At 40.1% G+C, this 25,761-nt stretch overlaps 1 protein-coding gene across 26 annotated transcripts in view; it reads left to right on the top strand.

The window, feature by feature from the left end:
• Positions 1 to 25,761, top strand: part of LOC119018006 — a 138,477-nt gene that overhangs the window by 24,538 nt on the left and 88,178 nt on the right. For 21 of the 26 annotated variants that reach the window (XM_037095297.1, XM_037095296.1, XM_037095303.1 and 18 more), the window contains one exon: positions 4,791 to 4,897. The exons of 1 other annotated variant lie outside the window; for it this stretch is intronic. In XM_037095297.1, the coding sequence (XP_036951192.1) occupies positions 4,791 to 4,897 (107 nt within the window). The remainder of the gene's footprint in view (positions 1 to 4,790; positions 4,898 to 25,761) is intronic. 4 more of the 26 variants (XM_037095319.1, XM_037095314.1, XM_037095315.1 and 1 more) reach the window with 1 other exon arrangement.

Here is a 25,761-nt window from a genome sequence, read left to right as displayed (position 1 = left end):
CATAGGTAGTAAATCGTCCACATGCCAACAGTCACATAGACATATACAGTGAGCATGCAGGACTCAGGAGGGGTATTTAGTGGCTATATCCCCTAGGATGGCCTACTCTATTCAGTATACAGTGGGTTTCTCATGGGCAGTCAAGTCTACCCTCACTGAAACAGGCAAACAGGCAGCAGCTTCTCAATAGACCAGGCAGAATAGTCACACTCTGATGGTACATCTTTATCTCTCCATAGTATGCTTTAAGGACTTCTCTGTTAGAGGAGTGCGTTCACAGTCAACTTCCTACTGAACATGTCCTTCAAGTGCAAGGTCATTTTACCCTTGTAGTTTCACTGAAAAAAGAAGGCATTAAGTTTTCACATTAAATTGTTATGAATTAAAGAAATAAGATGACAGTAAAGTGCTGTTAAGCATTCTCATGCTAGTTTAATAGCGCTCTTGGCTAAAAGGTGTTGCTAATGTGCAGTGCCACAGTCGCACCTGTAAAAAAAACAAGATTTTACAATTTGCACATTCACTCTATGGCTGAGTGTCCTTCTCCTCTTTCTCTCCACTCCCAGCCAATCCATAAGCATTCATCCCTTGAGGCTTGCCGTTATGACAGTTCTTTCATCAGCCATTACTGCTGGTGTTAATGGCATCCCCATGCTGACTTTAGAGACTGATTATCATATTGTGTAGGCTGATTGACAGTTGACCTTCACACTAGTTTATGGCGAGCCAGCTAGATACAGTGGGTCACCTCGATTGCCCCAGTGACGGCGTATTAATACTAATCTGATAGAATTACCAGGAACCAATTAATCTGCAGACCCCAGACAAGATGGTGGTTAAAGGGATAGTGCTGCTTCACCGTTTGGCTCAGTGAGAATCTGCATGTGTATTTGATTCTTGGCATGTGTCAGATTTAGTTGGCTCAGGCATGCATGTACAGTAGACGCTTGGATTTCACTGCAGGAGGGGTTCATTCCTACCAACTCTATGTCTGTGTGATAAGCCAAAAGGTGAGGCATCATGGCTGTGCAAATGCTAAGGTGAGGTTACACTGACCCAGTGTGGTATACAGCTGACTTATTAGTGCAAGAAATGAGGTGGAGCAGAAACCTGTCTGTGTGAACTATCATGGAGCCTACCTGTACTGTAGGTTGTAGAGACACCTGCTGATATTTTCTGCTGGAGAATATTTGCAAATAAATTCTGGGGACTAAGGGGATTGATACACTAATTCAGTCATATGTTTTTAATGTAATATTTTCTTAACAGAATTTACCCTAATAATTACTGTAACAAAAATTTAAAAAGAAAAAGCTTCGTCAAGAGAATATTGTGCTGCATTTAGAAAGTAAACAGGTGATGCACCACAGTGGATGAAACAGATTTAATGTAAACAGACTTAATGTCATTTTTAATTCTAGTGAAGACCCTTAATTTACAGACAGAGTTTGCTGAGTTTCAGGTACAACAATTTTTTATAAAATAATATAGGAAACATCTTGATTATTTTATTTATTAAGTACAGACCTAAAGATATATAATCTTTTGTCAAAATTTCCAAAGTATTTCAAAAAAACAGATACAGAATGTGCATGGGATATTGTCCACAAATACCAGTCTTATTCAATATATGTATTTTTTTTAGGCTTTTGGTGAAGGGGCCATGAAATGACATTGATAACATATAGAAATCATCATCCTACTGACATATCTGCCGTTGTCAGTTTTCTCCCTGTCAATGGTGGAGCTTGTCATTTGAGAGTCAGAATTTCCTTTTCAAATTGACCTCTGTGGATATCATCGATAATTAAACATTTTCACAGGAGGGCGAGGAAATAAGGGCTGTGTTTGTTCAGTGAGAGATAACATTCTCAGACAGTAGCCAAAGCATGGCAGAACAGCCCAGCAATATTACCTCACGCTGAGCTGCATAATAAAGAGGGCCCACATGCATATTAATATCAGCACTCTGCATAATGTCTACATCTTATGACAGGCTTGGAAATTCACAGACACCTCAGTGGTGGTGCTAAACCTTTCCTACGCTCCACCATAGTTATTTGCATGCACATTCCCTTATGCAGGGCAGGATCTCCCTTAACCCTGGTCTCACCCACGTCAGCACCTCTGGCACTGGCTGCCAGCCTCTTTCCCACACTCCACCAGCCTTGCACTCTAACACTCCTCCTTAGAAACGCATGGTGGAGGTGTGTGATGCCAAACGAGTTCCTCGTTACCTCCCTCCCGCTCGGTTGGTAGAGGCTTTTGGAAGAACTACAGCGACATCTGCATGTGCCATGGTTACAAAGCGCCAGCCTTGTACCCACCCACTTCACTGGGTTTCCCCTGCCAGCCTGCTACCCCCGTCTATGTTGCCCCTCCTCTTTGCACCTGCGGCAATCATTTCTCAAATTACTAAACATGGCTAATTGTGTGAGGCGTGAAGCTCACTTCATTTGAATATTCTGGCTTGGGGGGGATTTGCCTTGCATAGGGGAAGAATTAAGCAAGGATGTCTGGAAAAGAGATCCGCAATTAGATACACAGGTCTCTGTGGAGTAAAATTTTACTGCTGAATTGTTTTCTGCGCTGCTAATGCTTTACCTCACGGGGTTATTGTTTTTATGAGAGCTGATTTTGTGCAGTAAAAAACTGAATTTTAAACTTGGCTTCATTCTTTATTTTTTAATGGTTTGCCATAATGTCACATTAATCCATATCTTCTTTTTGAAATGATTCCTTTGGAAGATTTCTTACGAAAGAAGCTTTATGCAGTCTCCTTTGATATTGTCACTTTTTTTTTAAATTTTGAAATTAGATTAATTAAAGAAGAGGCAGAACAAACCTATTGGAACTCTTACAGTGCTTAAGTGGGTCACTGCGTCTCTCTTCAAAAACTTTCAATGCTGTGTTTTTTTTGTTCTGCAAATTCATAAAAGTTGGAAATTTGTTTCATCTTACAGTATGTCCTCTGTGTTTGTGTGTGTATGTGTGTGTGGGAGGCGGGGTGGGGGTTATTTAACTCTAATTAATCCAAATATAATCGGCCTGGTCCTAAACCAGAGTTTGGGTTTTGTTATGGGGTTTATTTTGGGTAATGTTTATGTGAGGAATAAAATGAAACACTTTGTGTTGTCTTGAGTAGGACGAGCATGGGAAAAGACATAGAACAGAAATGCCTCAGTTACTCCCATAAAATAAAAAGGTTTTAAGTCCTCAGTTCCTCAGCCTGTAGCCAGCCTGTAGCCAGCCTGGTAACGGTCACCTGCAATGTACCACAACATTTAAAACCTGTACATAAATTCTACAAAATAAACAGTGAATTTTTCATTCAAGTATTTTTTTTAGTATTCATGATTTAGCTGGTCACGTACAAATATTTCATCCGAAAGTCTGAAATTGCAATAATAATCTAATTTATTTTCCATTTACAATTCCACAAACATTAGTTCTACGTGAACACATATTCACTGTATGTGAATGGCTCCTTGCACAGATTGTAAGGTGCTCAATTAATCCGTGTCGGAAAGGTTGAGCGCGCTGACTTTTTTAATTAATGTTGAATTAAACGAATTGGCAGGTTGCCAGAAATCAGGCACACAGCTTTGAAGATTGTCATCGCATAATGAGTCGCTTTTTTTCCTCTATATTTTATGCTTTTCTGTTTCCAGTCCCTCGCTCTCCGCTGCCATTTGCCCGTATGCCTTAGCGATTTAATGATATGCAAATGAAATATGCATAAAACCATTCTGCTGTAGGATGATTAAGCACAGAGGACATTAGCCAGTGCCCGCCACAGTGTCTGTTGTCTCCTCTGCATTCCGCTTCGACCAGGCGCCAACGCCACTCTAATAAAGATCAATGCTGTTAATGCACTAATCATCTGAATAACACAAGTAATATCCAGTTCGAGAGAAGTTAGATTCCAGGAAGGATTCCTCTCGCTCCAGTTTTGTAAGATCCAGAGCCAGGAAAGGCAGATGTCTTCATATGGGAGAGTTGGTGCTCTGGAGAGCAGGCAGAGAGCAAAGAGAGCAGGTTTTCCAAGAGGAAGCACATGAACATCACTGGCAATGCAGGAGCTTTTCTCTGCTTGTTTGTAAGTACTGTGGCATTATTTGACTACTGGCATATAACGAAGGAAGAAAAATATCCCCGTTCTTGCTTTCCCTCTCTCTCTCTCTCGCTCACACACACACACACATGCACACACACTCCACCCCCCATTCCATTCTGCTCTCTCGTGCAAGCCCTCTTTTTTTTTTTGTAATCCATTTGTGTAATGAAGACGCTGCACAATTAACATCCCCCATGGAATTAAATAAAAGGGTGATTATCCAAAGTTCATTAGCTCCGAAAGATTAGAATATCCACGTTTTCCCGCAATGAATGTGAAAAAAAAAAAATACGGCACCAATTACAAATTAATTTCTTAATAGTATTTGTTGCGATCGCGATGATCACAATTCAGATGCCCAAAAAGATGCCATCTTTCATGCGGTCCCTCCTCAGTGGTGGTACAACCAGATTCAGACATCTTGGTAGTGCCAAGGTTTGGTAGCAAGCACAAAGATGTTATAATCCCTCCCTTTGGATGACTTCCTTAATTATTCATATTGCACAACCATGCTTCTTGTCCAAAGAAATCCAGTAGAAAAAAAATTTAAACACGTATTGTTGAATGCCAGTGGATACAAATCCTTGCGTTGCTAATTACTGTTTTAATTCCGACTGTGCATATTAACAATGAAAACGAACTTAATGAAAGCCTCCGTTGTGTGTCTTTGCAGCGATGCCCATCCTTGGCTCCGTGCCCGATGCCAGCAGACCTTGAGGGAACCACAAAAACGTTCCTCTGGACCCTGAGAATACCCCGAACCGCAACTCAAGCCGGTTGGTAGGTCTGCGTTGCATCTGTTTATGGTAGTTTAGCGCAGGAGCGAAAATCCTGAAAGGGTGGAGTTTGTTCAGTTCTTTTGGATGGTTGGCAAGATGGGGGCAAAAAAGTCGTGTAGATGTGGGGTGTGGGGGTGGAGGACGTAATGAGTTCCCACGGCCTCACTACCCCCAGTTTGGTTGCAGGCAGGCCAGCACCTCCCCCTCAGTGTCTCCTGAACTCAGGATGCCTCCTTGTTCCTGTGCCTCCTGTACCCATTCCACTAGGTTTTTGTTGTGTCCGTGCCACCTCTCTCACTTGGCTCTCATGCTGCTGGATACTTTACTGAACCTATAGGAATTCAAGTCCATGATGACTTCTGTGAACGTAGATAAATTGCACATGAATGTCTGAATTCCTCTCTGCTATTCTTTGGATTGCCGCAGATGGACAAAATTCTGATCTTTATATGAATTTTTAAAAATGTTCTGCTCCAGTGATCCAAACTAATCACACATACTGTGTGATTAGTTTGGATCAGCACAAGTTAAAATAGAGGGAAAAAAAAGTTAATTAATTCCCATCTGTCCGTTGATTATAATTTGTTTTGGCAGTTCATTAGTATGCATCCTCGTGTTTGCATTTTTTGTCTCCCTTTTGTGTCTGTGACATTGTAAACAGCTGCCATTGAGCTTCAGGCAAAGTCCCTCAGGTCCATTCTTCCCCCCTCCTCCTCTTGTAGGCAGGCACGCAAATGATTGGCAGACTGGCAGCGTCTGTTGCAGCACTGCCTCTGGTAGATGTTCAGTGTGGCTGCCAGCCAGTGCAATAAGAAATGGCAGTTTACACTGGGGAAAATGAGGGGTAGGGGGAAGGGAGTTGGCACAAGAAGCGGAACTCGCTTCCCACCCTCTACTAATAGTTGGTCAGTTCGCCGCTTTTGTCTTGCTTCATCTTGTTTATTGTTGTTGCTTTATCCCCGTTAATGCTTCTTTTGTTGATCATTTAATTCGTTCCTTTGATTGAGAGTGTCAGCCTAATTAACGAAGCAAATTTTGCCCTAATTAGTCATATCAGATGCTGTAATGTCTCTTGTTTGTTCTTTTCTCTTTTGTTTTTGGCAACTGATACGTAAAGGGCGTCCGATTGTGTTGATTTGGCTTAATTGTGGTATATCTCCGTCAGTCTTCACCAGTTTTCGTGCTATGTGATGCCATCGCATTCCCGCTGGCACACCACTTGAGACCCGCAAGTGCCAAATAATTGCTCCTTGGGCAGCCTCCAAAACCAATGACTTCAACCCAGGTCCATAAATGCCTGTGAGATGAAAATGGTGTTTGTCATCGCCCGTATAATCCAAGGGTACATCCTTTACTGCTAACGAAAGAGTTGGCATAGTGTCTCCTGCCCAGATGGCTGGCTGGCTGCCTGGCACACAGAGCTGTGGCTCAGATGGTTAGAGACAGAGCAAGAAGGAGTGAGTGGGAGGAGCTTCCTTTTGTGCCACTGCCACACCCCCCTGTAATCACTAGAACAACAAAACATCAACTTTCTGTTGTTTTTGTCGTAGAATTTCCATCGCTTTAATTAATCCCATATAGTCCCACCGGCATTTCCAGTACTTGTACATGTGGCGCTCATCACTGTCGGTTCAATTCCTGTCTTACGTCTAATCTTTGACTCTCAGATTTTTGTATTTTGGAATGCCTGACATCCATCCTAGTGCTTCCATCATGGTGCCATGCAGGAAAATCCATCTGATGGCAGCTCACAAGTTTCTTCAGGTGTAGGTTGCATCTTGATGTCTTTGTCAGCAGATGTTTACTTGTCCTCCAAGGCGGTATTGAAGTAAGGATGATGTATGTCCGTATCTTCACTTCAACTTTTGATATCTGTAAGACAGCCCCCATCCATTAAAAAAAAGAAACCAACAAAAAAAACAAGATAAAAGAAAAACTCGAAGCATGTGACGCTACCAAAATGTCGACAAGACCATTCTGTCTCCCAGGCTACATCTAGCCATCTACCCTAGTACCCTAGAGAGCGAACAGAAGTCCGCCTTGGTGCTACCACTGAATGGATGGCACTGTGCCAACTTCTCTCTGCCATCAACCGCATTCGCTCCTTGTTTCCCTTATTTGCCCATCCCCTTTCTCTCTCAGTCCCTCTCTTACCCACCCTCCTCCTCTTCCTAGTTTTCCTTCCACATGCCCAGGACACCCGCCTTCCATCTCCCTTTTTTCTGCTATAGCCTTGACATTAATTAACATTTAGGTTAATTGATTCCTAAAGCTGATGATTTTTTCTAACGGTCTTCGTCAGTCGGCTGGCAAACTGCTTAGCGCCCTGCCGTGTAACCCCGGTGCCTGGCAGTAGCTGTACCTCCGCTTTGCCCTTCCTCTGCATTGGTCCTGGATGGAGAAAGAGAGAGCTTCAGTCCACAACCTGCAGCCCTGGTGTGGTGCAACAATACTGTGCTGTGCTTGCATGTGCCCCAGCCACAGTACACAGTCTATCTGACTGTAGCTGAGTGAAGTTGATGTTGTGCTTGCTTATCCCATCCCACAACATTGTCCTGACATTTTACAAATAATCTTTCTCCCACCTTTAAATATTATTCTTCATTTACTTCCATTTAACTCCCCTACCTCCCTTTTAGATGCACACACTCCTCCTATCATCCTCTCACTATGTGTAATTGTCTTTAATTGTATCAAGATCATTTGCTCTTTTAAGATGCAATTGTGACCGTCTCCTTTTACTTTTGAGGGACATGGTTAAGAAACGTAACGAACAGGTGTAAACAAATGACTTGTCTATTCGGACAATTTTGATAAAGCTCTGTGTATCCGTGTGGTAATTATCTTTCCTCTCGTCATTAGCTGTTTCGCCAGTAGCGCATATTTGATTGAATAATTATCTTGGCGACATCTGCTATTTCCTTTTCCCAGATTTTTATTTTGGTTGTTTGGTACGCAGCTGATGAGGTTAACAACGGAAGACAAAAATAGTTAAATTATTTAATAAAATCCCCCTCCCCACTGAAGAGGGGATGCACACTGCTGTTAATTAGCGGCGCTGTGGCTTGCTTTAATAGTTGAGGTAGAAATGACTAATTAGGAGAGAAATTTACGAACGCTCACAAATACGATGCGACGCACTTCATCCGATCACTATATCAATTTTTACATGTTCTCTCTCTTCTGTCCGTGTTCATACTGTACTCGTGTACATGCTTCTGGTTATGTGGCTGTGTAATGAAAGATAATCTGAACAAAGAAATTGTCCTCCTCTACAAAGTCTTTCACAGCCGGGTGTTTCAGGGAAGAAGTGGCGAAGGGCTTCATAGGGCTCAGACATGCTGTTCTTTCTTGTTTCACACTCTTTGTTTTTTTTTCATTATTAAATAAAAAGCAGCAACTGGGCAATTGAGGCAACAAGAGGAATCCATTATGCAAATTATCCAGTATTTGCATAATGTCTTATGCCAGGAATATGCAAATGAACCGTATAATTTATGAGCGTCTGTGTCTCATAGTGTTCCCATAACTTACAAAGAGTTTTTTTTCCTCCTCCTCTCTCCTCTGCACTCCTCCTATCCAAGCTGGCACGACATGCACCACATTCACAGACCAGACCCACACCAAACAATCACACCCACAAAAAGGGGTTGCGAGCTGGGTACTATGACTGGGTGGGAAAAACTTGTCTAGTAGACTGATGAGGGATAAGGAGGCAGGGAAGGGGCGGGGATGGGTGGTATGGGAGAAATGTGTAGGGGGGCACGTAAATCCCTCTACAAAGGCTCAGTAGCAGATGCTAATTCTCTAAAACAACTGCGACAACTAAATAAAACGAGAGACAGAAACAAAGGCGGAAGATTTTGACTGGGCGGAGCGACAGCGATTTCTGACTTTTCTTTTTGTCTTATTGCGAGAGCGCTGGTTCTACGCTCTTTCCCTTTTCTTTGATGCCCGCTTTTGAGTTGTTTTTTTTTTCCCTGTCATTGGAGCTGGCAGCTTTTTCCTCTTGTGGAGGATTTCCTCATGAGTCAGTTGGATGAAGCCAGCTGAGTGCTGGGTGGGATGGAGAAGAGAGAGAAACACAGGAGAGAGAGGCTGTATCTCAAGGCATGCGTGTGTGGGCTCCAGTCAGTCTCTACTAATACCCTGGGATGCCACCACTCAGCCCAGCCAAGCCCAGCACAGAGCATCTAGGCTGTATCCAGGGAGACTAGGACCAGACACATCCTGATGTGTGATATAAATTGCACACCAGTTGTTTGGGCTTCTCATTCCCCAGCAGGATTTGTTTGCCGCAATTATTCCATTACGACTCGTTTGTGATGATTGGCCTGCTTTGCATACTTGATGCGGGGCTAATGGCTAAAGAGACAATTCTACATTATTCCGGAGAAAAAAAGCCACGGGGGACAGCAGTGGAGAAAAGGCTTTCACCACTGCACTCCAATTCATTGAGGACGTGAACGTTGACCAGAAAAAAATCCTTGTTTGTTTTCCGAATCCTCAGGGCCTGATCTCTGAGAAATACCAGACTCCATGTCATCATATTTTTGCATCAGCTGCCTCCTGGGATTCGGAATGCACTCTTTCTACAATTCCCCACACTTGGACTCTGTCGAGCTTGTGATTGTAGAAAGGTGTTTGTGCCAAGACCGTACCATTGCACACAAACACAGTGAGCATGCCCACCTCCTCAGCGTGGAGGGGCATCTGTTCCCTCCATAGCGGACAGTGATTGTATAACAGCAGACTTTGTGTGTGTAAGGGGGCACGTGTGCTGATGAGAAGCGCAAGAGAGAGACAAAGGAGATGGCATTATGTAAGTCTGCATGATGTGTCTCTCTTACATTCTTCAACACTTGCACACATGCTAAAATAAGTAGAGTGTGTCCCTTCTGTTGGTGTATCAGGACTTTGGATCAGAGGAGAGAAAGGTGACCGTTTCATGGAAATACCGACCCTTCTCCAGTGTTCTGTAATTTTATCTTTTATTGTTCATACTCTCTTGCACTTGACAGTGGTTTGTGTTGCTAACTCTCTTACCTGTCTGAAATAAATTATCAAGATTGTAAACCAATGCTATTTGATGTTGTCAAGGTTCCCAATTAGCATTTTTATTCCCGTTTTTCTTTTTTTTTGTGTATAATGGCGCAGTGAAATTGCCAAGATTAATTTTCTGTATGCATGGCATTCCTGCAAGCAATTATTTTCTGGAATTAGCATTCCACTGGCAGCTTATTATACCGCTCAGACCTTTCATTATCTCTAATGAATGACTCACTTTAATATGAAATATTTGTACTGTTTCTGAATATGCATCAGAAATTTTGCATTCAGGTTGTGATAACTGCACAAATCGGTTCTCCTTATATTCACTTTTCTATGTTAACTACATAGTACACGTAAAACTTTTTTCCTGTTATGAAAATAAGTTAAAGCATTACTTTCACCTCTGCCCATGTTTGGGTAAACCGGTGATTTGCATTTAAAACATACGTATTTTATTTTTTTGTCCTATAAACATTTGTAATAGTAACATATATATTTTCATTTTACAAAATGAAATTCTAATTTGAAAAGAACTTTTCCTGTTATGCCCCCTTGAGAAGCCAATCAAGGACAAACCTAACCCAATTTGTTATGAATAGGAATCCAGTTTAATTTTAGTGAAATGTAGGTCTACATAATACCACCAAACTCTTACTCACATAATTTACCTTATAAAAATGGCAATATTCATTAAATTAGTTTCACTCCAAGTTTTTTCCCTGGTCAGCCATGCCACTTCCTGATGTGTACATCCTCAGGGAGACCTACCCCACAGTTCCTCTAAACCACTGTTCTGCTGTAATTTAAGTTTTAAAGTAGGGCTGAACAATATGTTGTTTAAGCATTGACATTGCATTGTGCGCATGAGCAATAGTCACATTGCAGGATGCACAATGTCAAGTAAACCAAATAATTTCATTAACACATTTTAAATGTGTTTTTTGCGTTGTCACGGCAGTCAGACTCAACATTAACATTGCTGCCCTCGATAAATAAGCAATTTCACTTGTCCAGCTACTGTGACATCATGTACCTAGCCTCTATTGAGGTATTCAAGTTATTTGTTAAAAATGTCTGTATTTTTTCATATAAAAATATGTATCACGTGAAACCAAAATGTCACTAAGTCATTTTTTTTTCGTGAAGCCCTTGTTAAAAGTTCTGTTGAAATTGTGAAATACACACTGCTGCTCGATGTCCTTTCAAATTTATGTTTGTTAAAGGTGAAAGTGAAATTGGATTTAAATGTGCATACACATGCTGGTTTTGTATATGGTTTGTGTGTGTGTACATATGTGTGAAATAGGTTGTGTATGTGTGCGTATGTTTTGTTCTTGTTCAATGATGTACTGTATTTTACGTTTGACCAAAGTAGTAATGGCAAAGATTTGGCATTAAGAGTTGCCTTTAAGAAGCAGCGAGTTTCCAAAGAAGTGAACCTGAGCAATTTAGACATTTTTCAGTCAATATTCATTGCTAAACTTGTGTGTGAAAAAAAATGTGTTCTGTGCTTCATCTGTGGCTAAAGCATTGATTAAAGGTAGAATGAGTAGGATAACAGTTGCATTTTTTAAAACACAACAGTAAAAGGTGTCTGTTCCTCCCCATTGTAGCTTCTTCATTGATGCATGCATGTCATCTGGCACCTGCTTGCTATGAGTCCCACCGTCTCACTGTGTGCGCTGTTATTGGTATGAGGCTACACCCCCAACTGTCTGAAGGTTGTGGCCCTGAAATGGCCCAAACACACTGAAATTAGATAGCACAGGCACAGGGCAAGAACTTTGTAGATATTACCGCACACTTCTAACGGGTCATAAATAGAAATATAGAAATGTATTTGAGAGATAAACAGCTATCTGCTTTATTTCAAACAGGAAATGGGAAATAATCACAAGATATTCTTCATTCCAGCTCCATTTCCATCCATAAAAGATGTTGAAGTGGCTAATGTTATGATATAGGTTTACGTATCACTGGATCTGTTTTCACATTGCTTTCCCTGTGCCATCTGCATTGAGTTGAGGTTACTTGATTATGTAAGTAACTGAGGCAACAGATGCAGTGGTTGCACTGTAAGATTAAACGGCGTGAATAGCAGCAAGCATCAGTGGAGAAGTGGCATGCTTTTGACTCACCACCTGTGCTGTTTGATACAATATTTGTGATTTACTTTTGTTTCAGAGTATATATTATTAAGTAATACACTAGTCATCATGCTGTTTTTGTACAAGAAAATCTGCAGGATATTTTTTGGTCATGTAGTTTGTTAATTCTTAACATCTTGGATTATATTAATAGCCTTCTTTTTGAAAGTTTTTATCTTGCATTGTGCAGAAGTCCTTGGTTGAATAAAATCGAAAGATACTGCTAATCGATTAAATGTGTTTCATGCAGTTTTGCTGTCACAATTCACAATGTACCCTATTCCATAACTTGTCATTAAAAGCAATAATGGGCAGCTGTTCAAGAAAGAAGTACCTTTTATTCAGTCTGAAAGGATCAAGTAAAGTGCACACTTAAAGTAACGAGCAAGGACAGGACAAGGTACTCAATTATTTATCCAGGTATGAGGGTAAAAGTGTCCTTTGTACACATTATTAGAACTTTAACTTCTCAAATCAAAATAGTTATCATATTTCAATAGTGGTGGGAGAAATAATCGATTCTTAGATGCATTGTGATTTGGACGTGGACGATTCTGAATTGATTCACAAATGTTGAAAATCATTTTTTTAAATGTTAATTGACAGTGTAATGTTGATGAAACGTAAGAGGCGGAACTCGTAATTGCGGAAGTGCAGCACCCGGACAGTCGATGGCGCACACATAACAAAAACCATGAGATGAGTGAGCGCGACATTCAACCGGCACCTCTGCTTTAAAAGCAAGTGTGTGGAAGTATTTTGGCTTCTATTAAGTTGAGAGTAAAACAGACCTGAGCAAGAGCCACATATGCACGTTGTGTCAAACTAAACTAAAATATTTTGGAAACACGACAAACATGAGAAACCACATTAAACATTTCCGCCCAGAGGAGTAAGAAAAACAGTTGGTTGTACTTGCTTCCAACCAGAGGACTATTGAGCAAACAATATCAAATTTTCCACCCAACTTGGAAAGAGCAAAGCGATTTAAAGACTCTATTGAAACTTTGATTGCCAAGGACTTGTGTTCGTATTCAGCCATGCTTTTTTTCGCACAGCTTGTATTTCAACACGTTGTGCAAAAAGCTGTTGCACAATGTGTTGAAATGCAAGCGGCATAAAGTAGCATAGCATTGGGATATGCTGCCTATTACCCATAACAGGAGGATTTTGTGAGAAGAGAAGTCTTATTCTTATCTTTGACTGAGAGCAGCTTTTTCTTTAATGACACATAGAGAAGAAAAATTAATCTGTTTATTTTTTTATTATCAATGACCAGAAGTAGCCATGTTTTAGTATGAGAGCTGATACATAGGTCCATAATGTGTTGAAATGCAAGCTGCATTGATTATTGCATTGAAACCTTGTTTACATAGGCTACAGTGTACTGTTTTTCTCTCATTGTCTGTAACAGGATTCTGTGTTCATAGAAAGTCAAATCTATTTGTGACAAAGAAAAGCATTTTCTTTATAAAATATAAGAGAAGGTAATTAATCTTTTTTTTTTAATGATCATCACAAAAGTAGGAAGTGATTAGCAAACTCTGAGTTCCAAACTCAGATTTAATTACTATTATTATCTTTTTTAAATCATGCATGGAAATGTACACAAAAAAAATTGTTGCATCAAGATGCATAGATAAGCGGTTTAGAATCGAATCGTTGACCTCGGAATCGAATCGAGAGGTGCCAAGAGATTCCCAACCGTATATTTAGACGTATGTTTACCTTTGAGAGAAAACACTGTTTAATCGGTTTAATCTAAAACTCCTTTACAAGTGAGATATATTAAGCCACCTTCAGGTCATTACTACAGTATGCTAGTCAGACAAACCCTCCACTGCTTAAACTCAGTAATTTCTCTCAGAATGTTGAGGCAGTAATTAACAAGAGATGATTAAAGCAAAAATCCCTGAGCAGTTTTTTTTACTGCCAGATTCTGCCTTTGTTCCATAGTAAATAGTAGTTACTTGGATGTAATAGTCCAGCTGTCCAGTACGACATACCCTTCTAATGGGCTTTGCTAGTCACTCACCCCACTGAGGCTCTACTTTGGCACCCTGAGATGGAACAAATTGGCTGCCAAATCAGGTGGTAGCATTCAAAACAGCAGGGCAGTAATGTCTCAGGATGCCTTGGCAGAGTGTGAATGGAGTAAACCAGTAGCAAACTCTATTAGAGGGGGAAGCACGTACGAAATAGAATCTCTTTAAATTGTGTTTATTGATGGATCTAATCACAATATTTAATGAAACTGGGTAGTGGTGCTGTTGTAGTTGGTGATTAAGTTTCATAACAAGCTTGAGTTTTGGAGCATAGTTGCAGCACAGACCAAATCATATTGTATGTATGGGTATATAATATGATGGAAGTGATATGTTTGTGTATTGAAGGAAAGGCATAAATGAGAAGCTAGGCTAGATTGCTTCTCTCACTGAAAGCTCCCCTCACACTGCTTACACCCCTTGACCCCTCAGCACACATTAGCAGGTAAGGATTTATTTCAGCACAAGATGTTCCCATAAAAGTGGCAATCTAGTTCCACGTGCATGAAGGTTTTAGCATTCTTGGTAACAGCATCTGAAATCACAGAGACGCAAATGGGTCTATCCATAAATACAGTCCATCCATGAGTAATGGAGCCGGCCTATGTAAAAGCACACAGTATTGAAAAAGCCTGTGCTCTCTGTGTAATGATATAATTGCTCTTTTTCCATGTTAAGTAAACTCTCCATTTTGGTTTTTAAAAAAGATTTTAGGATGTGATGCGAATTGAAAAGCTAATTTGTGCGTATAATGTAATTGCGTTATGTCAGGGTGAATGTTGTTTAGACACATTCATAACCCTGTATATGAATGTTTCACTGTGTTTGCCGGGTTAGATTATGGATTATCCTCTATGTTTCTTAATATTTACTTAGTGGGCTGATGCTTGTGTCTTGTCTGTCTTCCTCATGCAAAATATATTTGACATTTTATCAAAATATTGAGCGGACTAATTGTGGTGATCATTTTAGCCATAATTGTGCAGGCCTAGGACAAGTGTGTATTCGTGGCCCAGTAGTTCTCGTGTAAACCTCACATAAAAATGGAAAAAAAAAAGAAAAGAGAGATCAGAATGGATCTGCCAGATCATCCGGCCAAACAGCCTCCTTTCACAGGAAAGGAGGCTGTTTGGCAGAGAGAGTACATTACACTGACCAATACTCCTTCAATTGCACTCCACAATCCTCTGTACTTCACACTGTCAGCACTGCTCAAGCTTTTAAGACTACACTGTACTGAAGCTCAATCTGTGAAGGGGGTTAAAAAATGTACAAATGTTAGTCTGAATGTAGAATTAAGCTTACAATGGTTCCTAATTAAAGGTGGATTAGTATATTTAACTATATTTATGTGACTGTACCTTTTGGCATTTTTGCAAACATGAGGGCATCCCACAATGATAACTGTTACTGCTATGGCTCTTATCCTAGAACACTGAGAACCAGACCCTAGGATCATACGTGTTAAAGTAGAAATAATAACAACTAAGTGCATGTAGAAGTTATGAAACCTTTTTGAAGACTGATGAAGCAATGAAAAGAAAAAACTGATACCAGTACAGCTTTGGCCTATTAGCTCAGAAATCTTAATTCCTACATGAAGAAGCCACTGTACATTTTTTAAATTTGATAATACATTACTATTGTCACTGTAGTGCTTTCCTAATCCCCTTCCAAGACTCTCAGGCAGGGTCGGAGGACATCACTTTTGCTAGATTATAGACTAAACTCTTGTAAAGGTCATAGTTTGCCTCCAGAGTGGTGCACTGGGCATGCTGCGTGGTCTCAGGAGTCTATACAGGATCACTTTTTTTCTGTTCACTTGTTCTGTTGTGACCTCAAACTCAATAGGGGCATAGCCCTTCCAGAGTTTGTCTGTGGCGGTGTTAAGGAGGTGCACAAAACTTCTCAAACAACCCAACAGCATTTTCCCAGCTGATGGAGAGTGCTGTTAAATCGTATAGATGAAGCTGCTGCTTAACAGAACTAAGAACATCCACTGACTGGTCTGACAACACAGAGACACTGTCGGTGAAAGGTCAGCTTCATGTGCCCTTGTTTAGGGCCCCAGAATAACTTTTTTCACTACAGTCCAGGAGCCTTGCCACAAAACAGTTTTAACAGTGCAAAGATCACCTTAAACCCTCTGAAAATGAATTTGTTGTTTCCTTTATTATCATCTGTAGTTTACACTTAAACATGTTAGCATTTAAATGGTTTCACCTCCAAAATTACTTTAACTACTTTAGTTAAATTTTTAACTGTAAACTTGTGGTTTCACATTAAGCTGCAGTTCACTCGTCTTGTTCCTCTCGGGCTGTGTGTTTAGCTCATACCACAGAACTCCCCTGCCAGCCGACTGCTAACAGTGAACCAGCACTCTAGTTTCAAGATGGATTTGTTGGCTACAAGGTAGAGTTATATGGGAAAAGAAAGAGTGCTTAACATGTCAATAACCGACCTAACTGCATCCTTTCAGAGTTTAAGCCCTCTTTTCTCCCTAGGTCTCCTATTAAATTTAGTTACAGTCTTGTAGTGAGCCTGGTTGCAAACATATAGTACATACAAAAGTCCCTTTCATTCCGGGGGCATCCCAGGAAAGATCTATGCTTGTCCCAAACAAAGTTTCTGTTGTCCAGGGACAAGGGGGTTGATAGAAATGATCCTAGAAAATGTGGCTGTGACCTTTTTTTCTACATGATAATCCTGCCCAGTTGCTCTGTGGGGAATCCTGTGGCAGGACAAATGCACAGATATAAACTTGATGCAAATGTGTGTTTGACAGTTGAGTGTAGGCAATTTAAATTTTGCTTCCACTACTACTTTCTACAGCGTCTTAGAATTTTTATTTTAGTGTTTAACAAGCTATACACCAAGCAAATCTTCATCCAACTGAACCAGCAGATCAGAAAGACTTTGTAATGTCAACATGAAAGTTCTGTGTATCTATCATCGACACATGTTTGTCATTGCACAGTAGATAAATTCACTGTCCTGGCAGCATAATTATATTTTCACATTCATGGTGGCAGTCTGCGTGCTGTGCAGTTATTTGCATGTGTCTGCGTGCATGCAGCTACGTATTTATGTATGTCTTTTGCCTCACTGCACACTCCACTCTTACCAGCAGATGCTTCCAAAGCCCCATGCCCTCTCACGCCTGATGAACCAGAGACAAGTGCCAGAGGGTAAACATGTCCACTGTCACATGTTTCTTTGCTGAATGGCTGCATTTAGCATGCGCCACATGCCATAGTCAATGGTAGCATACACATCTGTGTACTCACACATGCAGACACATCACTAATGAGCTTAATCCTGAAATACACACCAGTCCATGGGAGCCCAGAGCTGTGTTAAGTCGTTATGTTAAGTATCGCATGCAATGCGCACTAACATGGTTGTAAGCAGAATACTGCATTATTCAGACTGGTTGGATGGGGTAATTAAGAGCCTTGTAGTCACTTCATAATTCATCTGCGTTAAAGGCCCAGCAGTTTTGCGGGGATAAACAGAGCTGGCACATGATGTGATGTAAGATGAGACAACATGGCACTTGTGCATAGAATTGCTGTCTTTTCTTATTTAGCCTGCGGCTAGTTGGGGTTGAGGTGGAATAGTGATAAATAAAAAGCCATCTTTCTTCATATATTCTGCCAACGTAGCCTCCGCCTCTAATGCTAACACCACTTAGTGGTTCTGATAAAAATGCAAAATGCACACGAAACTCAGCAAGATCGACCCTGAATCCTCTTTATACATTTTACAAAAATCCTCTGATGCTATGTTAAGATTAATTTGCATTAAGTTAAAATTTAATTGAAATGTTTTTTTTATTATTGTTATATGTTGTTTAACCACACACTATGTTACAAACAATACTGTCTGTTGCTTAATATGAATTTAGTAATTTTGACAGCAGCAGAACTTAATTATCACATCCCAGGGCTGTCCGTAGTGGACCCACCATAAGGTTCTGTTTGGTCCACCAGCTGTCTCTTGGAATTCATTTTAGATAATTAGACCAGTGGGCACAGTGATACTTTGGGGAAGTCAGTCATTTAAGGGAGCTTAGGATCCTACCACCTTTTTGTGTCCCAATCGGTTCTTGCTTTTAGCCCGTGACCTGCCATAAAGTTAAAATTTCGCCCCTTCGAGAAAAAAAAAGTGTGGGTAGCTCTGTTGTATATGCTTTGCTTATTGTCAATGTTCAGTCATGACTTAAGTTGATAGTATAATAGTTCGTATAATAGTAATAATAGTGAATGTTTTTATATATCACATGACAAGTTCACATAGATGTGTTTATGTACACTAAAAATGTGTAAAATTATATTAATTATGTGGCTAAAAATATGAATGTGTGTATGATTGAGTGACTAGTCCAACAGTTTTAACAGATACCAACATATGATAGCTGGGCATTAGACAGAGTATTGATCATGCATGTTTAATACGCTTCCCAGTGCAGCTGAAGGAAAACCTTACAGGCCCACAGCTAATTAGTCACCTGTCGATAACTGACACTAAGATGTATTCCAGGGGATAAGCAGCTACAGCTCAAGGCTGCTAAAAGAAGAGAAAAATCCTGGAGGACAGAGAAGGCACGTGTGCATGTAAACACATCAGAAGAGTACTTTGCTCTGATATATCCCTGTAATACTTGTGGATTTTTCAGGGCAAATGTTACAGGCTGAACAAGAGATTGCTTTAAATCTGTTGGTTTCCAAGGATTATCTTTCCATTGTTTACATGGACGCTAGATCATGAGAATGATGTATTGTGTAGGGATGAACGATAAATTGTTTCACACTGTATATCACATTTGTTGGTTTTGCAAATAGGCTTAGTAATTGAGTATTCCTATGTTCACGAAACACATTGCTTTCTCTGTGAGGAAAACATGTGGATATTAATTATAGAGAGAGGTCATTTTATTTTGTTTTATTTTATTTTTGAATTATTTGTCACAGACAGGCACCCCTGACATGTGAAAAAAACAGTCAAAAGTGTTAGAATCAGCCTCACTGATTTAGTTGGTTATTTATTAACAGCAGTAACAATCCAGAAAATTAAGATATGTATGACCTTTTCTAGCATAATAAGACTGTCTGTGTGTGTGTATGCGTGTGTTCGTGTTCTTCTAACTCCTGCATCTGGCACATCTCAGAAATCAGCTATCAGAAACATTGCTATCAGAAAGTGATCCTAGAGCTCTTTAAAAGGTCAGGACAGCTCTGCTTTTTTCAGCTATGACATCTGATTGGCAAAGGTAAAAGTGTGAGTATGGTAGGGATGAGCCAACGCTTCCACTACATGCTTCAAAAAAGTAATCTGAATGGAAGAGGTGAAGGGTTGCTTCCCCCAGGCAGCCACCCACTTTGAGTCCATCTCTGTGCCATGTAACATTTGCAGTGTGGCCTCCTTTTATGCTTTAATTGAATATCGGTACTGTTTTACATTTTTTACCTTGGACAGCAGCTTGTTAGGACTATAATCTGTAAAACGTCTAAGGCAGTTGAATTTTTTGTTATGTTTATGCAGATTTGATATATATGAATATGGCATCATGAGATTTTCCTGTTATTGGCTGCTTTTACTGATATTCTGGTGAAAGCTGCATTGTGATCGCACAGCAAGGCACTTGTGTTGGGTCATCAGCGCTATACAATCAAATTGCCAATCCCTCCTCCCCGAGGCCGTGGCCCACCTCTACTGCCTGCAGTCTTGTGTGCAGCGTGCTCTGGTGGCTAAAGGCGCTCGTTAAAGTCCATAACTTATCTCACGTTTGAAGCTAATGGGAAGAATACTGGCTGCAGTGAAAAATAAATTACATTTTTCCCCCCTCTCTCTTCCTGCCCTCCTAACCTGCAGCGTAATATAGCAGCGGTGAGAGTATGCATTACAGATCTTAAGCATTAGAATTTATCTGTGCTGCACGACGCTGACTGATGCATTTGGAAATAATGTACTGGAGCTGGGCATTACAGGAACCTCTGTAACTAATGGACAGCTCTCGCCTGTGGCTGGCGATGTATATCATTCAGCTGGACTACCTCATCTACTCCAACAGTTCTTAGCAGGGCTTCCTAGCCGGACCAGCCACTCAGAGTATGCATTAAAGACTCCTGCAATAAAAGCCCCTCCCTTCCTACTCTGTCTGTCTCCCGCACTCGCAACCCATTTATTTTGTCAGTAAATCCTTCAATCAAATACTCACTCACATACACTTAAAAGAATATGCAAACTTAAAACAGGGTTGGAGTTGAATTTAATGTTTCTGGTAATGCTTTTCACATTAACCATCAATCAAATGTTGCCTTGTAATCGAAAAGGGTTGCTTGTTCTACCAAACCCCCTTAATATTGAAATGAACTTCGCAGCGCTATGCAGCTCTCAGCCTCGTTTAGCTCATTGTTTTAGTTTTGCAGCTTACTCATTTACTTTACTCTGTTCTCACAGCTCACACCAGCCTATATTAAACCATAAAACACTGGAACATACTGGAACAGGCCAAAGTAAATGAGAAATACTTGGGAAAAGTTAAGCTTTTTCTTTTCCGGAATGGTGGTAGACCAATCAGGTGGTTGTCCAGAAACGCCATTGTGATACTGATGTTTGTGTGTGTCTGCTGTATGTAAGAAAGCAGTTTGTAAGTCGCATGACATATTTGATAGTAATCTGCATTTGGTTTTATTTATCAAGACCAAAACCATGATTTTCCATTCTCCAATCTTATTTTATTTTTCTTCAACTTTGTCTACATGTTCACTTCTTCACTTTTTGTAAAAGTAAATAACGCGTTTGAAGTTAATTATTATTTGACCACATGTGGAGAAGAATTTGAAAATGTAAATTACAGTTGTCATAAAACCAGTCATCTGTTGATTTTTATGAATCAAGACTCGATAGTCTTACAGTTGTGTGGCCATCAGTGCTGACAAACTTTTTTTTAAATTGAAAATTCAGTTTGTTTAATTGAAAATGTAATCTGGTCATGAAAATAAAAAATAGAAACCCCAATTCAATGGCACCATGTGTCTTTGTTGCAGTTAAACTAGATGCTTTTTACTTAAGAAAAAAATCAAAAGCATTATAAATCTTTTCCAATCAACTGTATTCAAATGTAGTATTGTCTGACTCAGTATCGGTCCTGATAGTTACCTTAATAGTTCCAAATGTGCTCAAACAATACATATTACAGAACAGAACCAAGCTCAATTACATAGGAGTAGAAATATTCTGTTTTTTGTCTTTCTGCTTTTCTCAGTCTCTTTCCACATGCCTCACTGGTGCACATTTTTATTTAATGGTGTTTATGTTTTAATAGCTGCACCAGACAGTAGCTGCCTGTCTCCAAAGTAATGTAAAGAACAAGGGATAGGCCAGATGAATTCCATCCACACAGAGGTCAGAGAGACAGAAAATGAATAGCAATGTGGATCCCCCAGCAGGCAGCGGGAGAAACAGACTAATAAGAGCATAACAGAGAAGGAGAAGGGGGCCCTTGGGAACCAGCATAAAGGTTTTCAGTACATTTTTAAAAGAAAGTGGTCTGAAAATATAATGATGCCTGCTTTGAAATGCATCAGTAATCAGGAAAGAATTTGTTCTCGGATATGAAGTAGGATTGAAATTCCCCAGATGTGCTGAAGAATGGGTTTGTAGGTGGAGGGCTGGGTTAGTAAGGGTGAGGGTAGAATATGGAATAAAAAATGTGTGTGTGTGCAAGATGGAGGCCTTTTCTTGCTCTTTTCTGTTTCTTATTGCAGGTACAAGGGCAGAGAGAGAAGCTCTTGTTATTTTGGTTTCATTACCTCTTACAGAAATTTTGAGGTTTGTTACTATTTCTCAATACTAAGTTAACTTTAACAAAACTCATCATGCAGAGAAACTCTCTGCCAGGCCAAATCCAACTCATAATTACAGTTCAGGACACGTCCCAAAATGAAATGAGTCAACTAACACAGCAGGTACCATCCTCTGCTTTTGACTGTTTGTCTTTGTTAGGTTTACACTCTGTCCTAGAAAACATGTACAATTGTTTTAGTCAGTAAAGCTTTGTATTGTATGGATTTGTACTTGATATTGCAAAATGTATTACTTAGATGACTGTGAATATATACTGTCATCTATACATATTCTAGAGGTGGGTAAAAATGTCCATTCTTCAGTGCATCGCATTATACTTTTTCCCAATTCAATATCGATTCAGAAAGTCCTCTGAATCGATTCAGGCAAGCAGCGACCCCCGACCACCCGCTGTCCCTCGCCGGACGCCACTCGGTCCCCACCTCCAGCAGCTGGAAGTGCCTCGCCCGCGACCTCGCTCGAGGGTTGGAGGGTGATGCGCCGCGTAAACAGTGTCGCAGCTGCGGAGGCGGGTAGCCGATGTCTGATGCACTGCTCTTTCGGAGACTGTGAACCCCCAGCACAGCCGGTCTCACCCTGGTCAATGTTACCCCCTTGTTTTACCCCCTTGACATAACCACGGTTATGTCTTTGTTTATGTTAGACAAAAATGTGCCAGAAACATTGGCACTTTCTCAGCTTAACTATGGTTGCACTATTTCATAACTACTCACATCATGTGCCTTTGTTTACATTTGAATTCGAACTAGACATCCTAGAGGGAAGAGTTATAATTTAAGATTACTTTTGTGAATTCCAAAATTATCACGTACTCTAATGCATTATTTTTTTAATACTACTTATTACTGAATCGATATTGACGCATTTAAAAGAATATTGAATCGATATTGAATAGAATCGCAACCTAAAGAATCTAAATTGAATCGAATCGGGAGGTTCTTAACAATACCAAGCCCTAACATATTTACTTGCGTAGCACTTAATGAGTACAGTAGAAAGAAAATCTTCCATGTTGACTGACCAAACAAATCTCTGAGAGTAAGGCAATTATACTTTAAATATCATCTAAGAAGAATAGTGCTTTGTTTTGTTTTTGTCCTCTGTTTTTAATCAAAGCTTTATAGAAAACCTAATCACATAAAACGTTAATAAAGTGTGCATTTCTTTATTACTAATCAGGACAATTTTGCTGTTGTGCTGAGTTCACAGTTTTATGCTGTCAAGTCCGTGTATGGATGAAATCTCAGTTGTTAAAGTGTAATATAATTATGTCACCCCATAATTGGAAAATGCATGGTTTTGTGTAATGAAAGGAGAGAGTAAGAGCCATGTGGTGGCCAAGTGCAGTCTTAAGCAAATTTTCTGCCCCTCTGGATGTAAGAAAATCAGAAGTCAGCAATCCTGCTGCCTAATCTGTTGGTGTACGGCACTTTGTGCGAGCAGTACCAGTGTTATTAAACTAAAGATCTGGCCAGTAATGACTGTCATGGAAAATATTACCTCAACCACTAGTCCTCATAAAAACAATCAATTTTTTTTCCTTCAATTATTTATACCTTTATAAGTACTTTTTTGACTGCTTGGAAAACACACAAAAAGTGTTTATGCACGTCTACATAATGATCAGAGCTAAGGTGAGTTTTTTCTTCGTAGAAGAGTGTCCATAACACTTCTGTATGGGGAAAGTTGTTAATACTGTTAGACAGGTTGTGCTATAATAATAATTGTCTGCATAGGTGCAGTTTTGTGGAGTCATTTGCAAGGTGACTTCAAGTATTGGGTTTGAAGTTTCTTGTTATTGACTGAATCAAGGCATAATCTTTTAAGAAGGAATCAGCCCTAGTTATTTGTACTATAAAGCCTTTACACTGGACCGTCCTGTGCCTGAACTAGGGTTGTCAGGATGGTTAGTCTGGAATGGATAGAGGAGGCCAGAGGGACGGCGATCTGATTTTTACCTACCGGTATACAGCCACTGTGAACTCCAGCAGCCTCTGGACACAGTGATGTCAGGGCAGGTCAGACTCCCTGTAAAACAGGCCGCGCTCAGGTAGTTGTGAACCAGTGCTGCCACTCTGTAATGGCTCTGTGTGAAAAGGATTTGTTGGAAACTCAAACTGGAGGCCAACAGACAGATAGCTATTACCTAACAGCCTGCCATTAAAAGGTTGACTGTGCCAGTGCCGGAATAGAAATGCTCCATAGCCGGCCCAATTTCATATAATTGACATTGGCTGATTGTTTACTGAAGTGCACATTTCCAGTGTACGTTCATCATGGCTCCACTAGATGTTTTATTTTATTATTTCCTTTATGTCATTTTACCGTGGGTCTATCATTTATAATTTACCAAACTACCTCATCCCATCTGCACTGGCTTGCCTTCAACTGGGCTCATCAGCCCTCCAAAAAGTGCCTTTTCCTTTTGGGAATGGTTACCAATAATACATTTCAATTTCCAAGCAGTGAATTATCCCAATTGTATATTGAGAATTTCTGTCTCCCTGTATTTATTTTTGCTGCACATGTGTTACAGTCCCAGTTCCCTGATGGATGTCCCCACACCCTGGGCCTCTGCTTTGATGTGGATTATCACTGAGCCTCATCATTGCCCCCAGTCACCCTGTCAGCACCTTTTGATGTTTCCTGTGTGCACTTCCAGATAGAATTTCTAATAAGGAGTCATTATCATTTTGATTTCTTGCTGAATGAGAGGAGTGACCTCTGGCATTTAGCCTACATTATTTGGTTAGAAGAGGAACTAATTGAGGTGGCGATGATAGTTGAAAGGTTTGGTGAAATTGCAGACGGGTTAACGTGAGTCTGTCTTAAAGGAGACATATTGAGCAGGTTCATAATTTTATTTTTCACCACCACTAGAATAGATTTACATGCTTTAGTGCTCAAAAATGCTTTCTCATACTGTCCAGTACAGGAGCAGTTTTGTTCTAGCTCCTGTCTCTGTAAGGCCCCTTCCTGAATACTTAGCCGGCTCTTTTTAGTTGGCTCACGGTTCACAACTTCTTCCATGAATATATGCATTAATTATAAAACATGTCTGACATGGCGATGTTTTGTGATGTCAAAAGGTCACAGGCGCTTCAGGAGCAGTGTTTCCTATGTGAGAGAGGAGCTACTGTCAGTTCAGGCTTTTGGCTTTTTAAATTTGTGGACCGTTTACATGCACAATAAGTTGAAGAAAGTAAAAAAACAAAAAGGCATTATAGGTCTCCTTTAAGTGAGAAGTGACGCCCACTAACTCGACTCCATATACTTCTTGGTAGTTTTGTAGCTGCTTTTGGCGCATTGTTTTAGTCTTACAACCCATGTATTGACTGCATTATTTTTTTATTCTTATAATATTGGGTGTAAGGCCTTCTCAATGATGATAGTGATTACATTTATTTTCAAATATGTTGGAAAAGTAATTTGTCAGTTATTGGTAGAATTCAACTGAGATTCAAAGCAATTGCTACTGTTGAAGCCTGTCTTGGTTAAAATTAGATCTTCAATATATATAAGTATGCCTCATAAATGCACACAGGAGAGAGAGACGGTTAATTTGATGTTTGCTTCCCACAATACCACCATATACGCTCTTCTAAATTAGCAATGTATTATATTTGTTCAATCAGTTGAGATTTAATTAAAGAGTACTGTATTCATCAGGACCTTTCAGAATGGTGCGTATAGTCTTGCAAAAGTTGTCTGTATCAAGCAAATTCTTTTTTATCAGAAGTTGAGTTAAT

Source organism: Acanthopagrus latus, chromosome 4, assembly GCF_904848185.1.
Source record: "Acanthopagrus latus isolate v.2019 chromosome 4, fAcaLat1.1, whole genome shotgun sequence".
NCBI lineage: Eukaryota > Metazoa > Chordata > Actinopteri > Spariformes > Sparidae > Acanthopagrus > Acanthopagrus latus.
The sequence above is the reverse complement of the archived record's forward strand: the minus strand, read 5'-3'. Positions and strand labels throughout refer to the sequence as shown.